The 5642-nt window shown below is 40.6% G+C and overlaps 1 protein-coding gene across 1 annotated transcript; it reads right to left on the bottom strand.

Moving 5' to 3' along the window:
* Nucleotides 1-256: 256 nt before the first annotated feature.
* Nucleotides 257-5427, bottom strand: LOC105009474 (class II histocompatibility antigen, B-L beta chain). Its single transcript, XM_010868898.3, has 6 exons — nucleotides 5257-5427; nucleotides 2500-2638; nucleotides 2236-2381; nucleotides 1539-1811; nucleotides 1111-1221; nucleotides 257-498 (listed from the first exon to the last, which is right to left on the bottom strand). The coding sequence occupies exons 1-6, from the start codon at nucleotides 5318-5320 to the stop codon at nucleotides 446-448; spliced, it is 786 nt and encodes a 261-aa protein (XP_010867200.2). The 5' UTR covers nucleotides 5321-5427; the 3' UTR covers nucleotides 257-445.
* Nucleotides 5428-5642: the final 215 nt, after the last annotated feature.

Consider the following 5642-nt stretch of genomic DNA (forward strand, 5'->3'; position numbering starts at 1 on the left):
CCATCTAGAGAACGGACATGGTATTGGAAAATATTGAGGCTTCTGTTTTGCTGTTTGTAGGTCTGAAGATCTACTGTTATGGGTTATTCAATAGTACCTCCTTGTGGTAAAGGAACTTCAGTGTTGTCCGCATGCAATATGCCAGTAGGTCGTGCTCATTTAATAATAATTAAGAGATGCCTCTCCATTTTGAAAAAATATAATAAAAAAATGAAAAGAAATTAAAGTAAATTGAGGCAGCACACCCATTTGCTCCACCGTGTGTCTTTATTCAAGATATAAAGAAACCAAATTTGCACTGTATGTTCATTGTAAAACTCGCTTGCACTTTTGGTTGAATGGATTTACAAAAGTATTTCAAAATCAATTTCCATTCACACTCAGATCAGTCCAATGTGAGTGCCCAACTGTAATTAAATGTCAGGGATGGGATATTGGCTGGATATCATCCACTTATCGTAGCATAGTTAACAGCACCAGTCGTTTCCATTGGCCATTCTGTTGAAAGAGAAATACAGATCACAGTCAAGGCTCCTCACCAGAAGTACACACAGATAGATGTAAACAAGTGCTGTGAGGATGAAAGTAAAAGCCCAGAAAATGTTCATATTGACATGGACGTAATTTTCCTTTAAATGTTAGGATAAACCTAACGATTCCCTATGAACAATCTTGAATGAGCTCTCTTGATCTTTGGATGACTGGTCGCCAAACACTTGTATGGTTAATATCAGACCAAGTATCTGATCTTAATGAAAGGCTGGTCCCTGCAACTTATTTTATAATGTTTTTCTGATCATTTGGCTCCTGTGTACCTGATTCTAGTTTACAGTAAGCTTTTTTGATGGGATGATAAAGGTAGAGGTGCGTTAATCCTTCATGTAACTTTCTTTAATTTGTTGTGTCATGTAATTGTCAGTCATTTGCCATATCATGTAACTCTCAGTCATTTTTCAAGTCATTTTCAGTAATTTGTTGTTTCATATTATTGTCAGGTAATTTGTCATATCATCTAATTGCCATGTAATTTGTTATGTTGTGTAATTGCCAGGTAATTTGTTGTGTTCTATAATTGTCATGTCATTGGCCATGTAGCTTGTCTCTCCTCACCAGTAGATCTGTTCCGGAAAACAAGTCCAGCTGCTAGGAAGACCGACCCTAACATCAGTACACAAGCTCCAATGACAATCTTCCTCCTCTCAGACTCAGGAAGGGAGGGGTCTGCAATATATATTTAACATTTACATGACATACTTAAAACTGGGTGAACACAACACAACATGGTAACAACCAGTCGGAAGCTGAACATGATTTAGTTATTTAATGGCCTGTGCCCTCACCAGACATGTCCCCCATTGTGCACATTTAAGATGCTCTGGATCCACGAGTACGTATTGGACCATCCACAGGCCGCAATCAACCACACCCCTACCACGTCGTTAAGGTATATGTAACCTATAGACTTGTACCTGTCTTAAATAAATATGTACCCGGCCAGTGTGTTCAAACTATGCAATGAAATGTCCTAACAGCCTCACCCCAGTCATACAGTTTGGGCTCGGATAGGCTGAAGTGCTCCACCATACAGGTGATTCGGTCTCCTGCAGTGGGAGTGTACTTCCAGTGGGAGTGGATCTGGTAACTCCAGAACCCGTTGGCCAGTTGGCCCGTGGTGGTCACATCTGAGGTCACTTCCTGTCCGTTCCTCAGCCAGGTAACTGTGATGTCTTTAGGATAGAAGTAACGGACGCTACACACGAGGCTGGGGTTGCTTGGCGGCCCATCTTGCCTCAAAGTCACGTTTGGTGGAACTAGAGAATCAGCAGAGAAGATTCGTTAGGATCCCAGGGGGGAATTTAATTAAGAAAACCACTGGACACGTGACAGACACACATTTTTTAGCTACAGAGACAGAAAGTGTGACAGGATGCGGGGCCGGCAGGGTGAGAACATGCCATTTAATTATTGCTCCCGTTTCCCCATACAGGGTCGGCTCTAGCCTTTGGGGGCCCTAAGAAAGATTTGTTTAGGGGGGCCTGCCTTGCGTGAAAGAAAATATGTTGATCGCAATGAGAACCATTTCAAGTTTAACTTTCCAAACATTTAGCAATTTTATTAAAAAAACTATTGTGCAATTCTACAGTACTCCACACATAGTTAATAAAATGTGAGAGTTTGGAAAATAAATATAATAATAATAATAGCAATGATAATAATAATTATTATTATAATCACCCATAAATGCTTCTACGTTGTCATAGATCACAGGTGCGTTTAGCGTACATAACACATTCTTTTCCAACGTCCTCCGGGGGACCTCATCAGGATCGTTGTTCCATAATTTTGCAGACATCTCTCCATACTCTGTGTATCCTTTCCACCTTGAAAGCACAGTTTTTTCTGATTTATAACAGTTACATTTTACTTGTATCTGACAATTTATACGCTCTATACCCTTTTTTGTCATGAAATTAACAAATGAATAAACGAACAAATCACCTCTCTGTAGTGCTGTTGTATTGAGCCACCATCTGCTTGTTGATATGATGCTCTAAAATGTACTCCAGGTCATGTAAATCTCTGGATCGGATCCTGCACCAAGCATCAACATACCCGAAATCTTCGACTAAAGAATCGACTAAAGAAATAAAAGAGTACATGGGAGCAGGTTATCACATGATTATAAAATATCTCTTTACGAACTATCCCTTCAATATTGAAATGCATTCCAGGTGACTACCCCATTAAGCTGGTTGAGAGATTGCCAAGAGTGTGCAAAGCTGTCTTTAATGCAAAGGATGGCTATTTTGAAATTATTATTTTTTAATACATTTTAATTGCTTAACATTTATAGTTTTGATGTCTTGACTATTTTTCTAATAGTAAAAATAAAGAAATACCCTTAATGGAGTTGGTGCGTCCAGATGATTGACTGGTACTGTACCTAATCACACAGATCCTTTGCCCTTCATCACTTCACACATTTCAAAAAATATGAAGCTGTTATCATGAAACTGTTCTCTGATACATCTTAATTGTCAATATTCCTTGATTTAAGTTTTCCTTGATTTCAATTTAGTACCTCTGGCTCTAGACTCAGTACCTCTGGCTCTAGACTCAGTACCTTGGGTCTAGACTTAGTACCTCTGGCTCTAGACTCAGTACCTCTGACTCTAGACTCAATACCTCTGGTTCTAGACTCAGTATCTCTGACTCTAGACTCAGTACCTCTGGCTCTAGACTCAGTTCCCCTGGCTCTAGACTCAGTACCTCTGGCTCTAGACTCAGTATCTCTGACTCTAGACTCAGTACCACTGGTTCTAGACTTAGTACCTCTGACTCTAGACTTAGTACCTCTGGCTCTAGACTCAGTCCTTCTTGCTCTAGACTCAGTACCTCTGACTCTAGACTTTGTACCTCTGACTCTAGACTTAGTACCTCTGGCTCTAGACTCAGTCCTTCTTGCTCTAGACTCAGTACCTCTGACTCTAGACTCTGTACCTCTGGCTCTAGACTCAGTACCTGTGGCTCTAGACTCTGTACCTCTGGCTCTAGACTCAGTACCTGTGGCTCTAGACTCTGTACCTCTGGCTCTAGACTCATCTAAACGTGTCTTGTCTAGTAGGAGCGTTCTCACTCCGCCAGGGTTGCATGGTAGCATCTCATTGGAAGACAGTGGATTATCTCTGTTCTGCAGCTAGCTGGGCACAACCTCACATGTTGAGAGGTTGTATTGTTGTGTTGCCTGGAGGTCACGATTCCCAGCCTTGCATACAGTGGATATAAAACGTCTACAGACCCCTGTTAAAATGCCAGGTTCTTGTAATGTAAAAGTGATTGACTGGTACTGTACCTATCCACACAGATCCTTTGCCCTTCATCACTTCACACATTTCAAAAAAATATGAAGCTGTTACCATGAAACTGTTCTCTGATACATCTTTATTGTCAATATTCCTTGATTTAAGTTTCATTGATTTCAATTTAGTACCTCTGGCTCTTGACTCAGTACCTCTGACTCTAGACTTAGTACCTCTGACTCTAGACTCAGTACCTCTGGCTCTAGACTCAGTTCCCCTGGCTCGAAGATTTCAGTTTGTTTTTCTATTGAATTGTTCACATTAAAAGGACCCAATAAAAGTGGAAAAAGTTCTGACATGATTTATCTTTGTCTCATTCTTTTACATCACAAAAACCTGGCATTTTCCCAGTGGTGTGTAGACTTTTTATATCCACTGTACAGAGCTAAGTTGCCTGGGTAATAGTGGGTGAGCGGGTAGCCAGTGAACTCCACATTACCCTAGGGAAAGTTTTCTCAAACCCAAGTCTGTGGAAAGGTCCCAGTCCATGGAGGAATGCCACTCGCCAGTCTGTGGTGTAGCCCTCATGTAAAAGATCCCCCCCAATTGTATTTGCACAATTTTCTTACAATCTTTCAGAATAGTTGCGCTAGCAGACTGCTGGTGCGTCCAGATACTTCCTGTGCGTGGTCAGACACATTCAATGCAAGGAAGTGACTCTTTATGCCCATATGCATCGTGCTGATTGAAGGGGAATTTTTAGATTATTTGTAAATATATGGTTCCGTGAAGGAGTGACAGCAGTACAACCCAACTGGCGCTCCATTTTGACTCATCTCCTCATTGGCCTTGAATGGAGTGGTTGAATTGCGTTTTCACGTTCCACACACGGTTAAAGACCTTATCGTAACCAATGTACCTCTTTCCCTCATTCAGGGAGTGATTTTGCGGTAAATTATGTGTGGAAATAACATATAAAAGACTGCAGTAGACCTAGCAGTAGAGATTTTGAAACAGTTACTTCCCCACAGCCGTCACATGCACACCACTTTGTCCCTGATGAAACTCTGATGAGTTAAGCTAATAATTTATTTTCCTCAAGTTCAGGTAAACGGCACTCAGAAGAATAACCTGCCGTCCTAATGTGTTTAAACCACCCTGGGTTCTAGGCCAGCAGAAATTCTATTCATTCTAGACGATTCTTCAGCCTACTGACTCAATCAGGGTACAGAGACAACAAGTTTATTTTGTAGCCTGAGTTCCATGTCTGATAGCATGTAAATCAGAAGCCGTGTTAATTAATACTATATTGTATGTTTCATCTAAGTCTATTTAACTACAAATTACACATTTATAATGAAGGCCTACGGTGGCGCCTATTGCACAATAACGCTGTTTCTCTGTTGAAAATGTATTCTGGTCCGTGTGGATAATGATGTTGCGGTATTGTACTCACCTAATTCGGTCAGACAAAAGAACAGGAGCAACATGTCAATGTAGTAGTTAATTAGCTTAGACATCTCAAATCAGTTGGACGGCCTACGTGTGAACAATGTGTGTAGCATCAGATGTTTTCCCTCTCTTAACTGGTATGTTTGAAATGTATTATCTTTTAAAATAAAAGCTTTTGCGTGAGGTGAAACCAAAATAGAACGAACAGTGTGAAACCTTGAATAGCCAGTCAGAAATGTAAAGAATTTTGAAGAACCAACCAATTTCAGTTCCCCTCTGCCCTAACTGTCTATACATTTCTTATGGATTCCCTTACTGTGCTGAATGGGTGTCCACCCCCAGAAAACAGGAAACTCCTATCAATTTGGTGATAGCTTATGTTTTAGTATG

The sequence above is a fragment of the Esox lucius genome, chromosome 6 (assembly GCF_011004845.1).
Source record: "Esox lucius isolate fEsoLuc1 chromosome 6, fEsoLuc1.pri, whole genome shotgun sequence".
NCBI classification, from domain to species: Eukaryota; Metazoa; Chordata; class Actinopteri; order Esociformes; family Esocidae; genus Esox; species Esox lucius.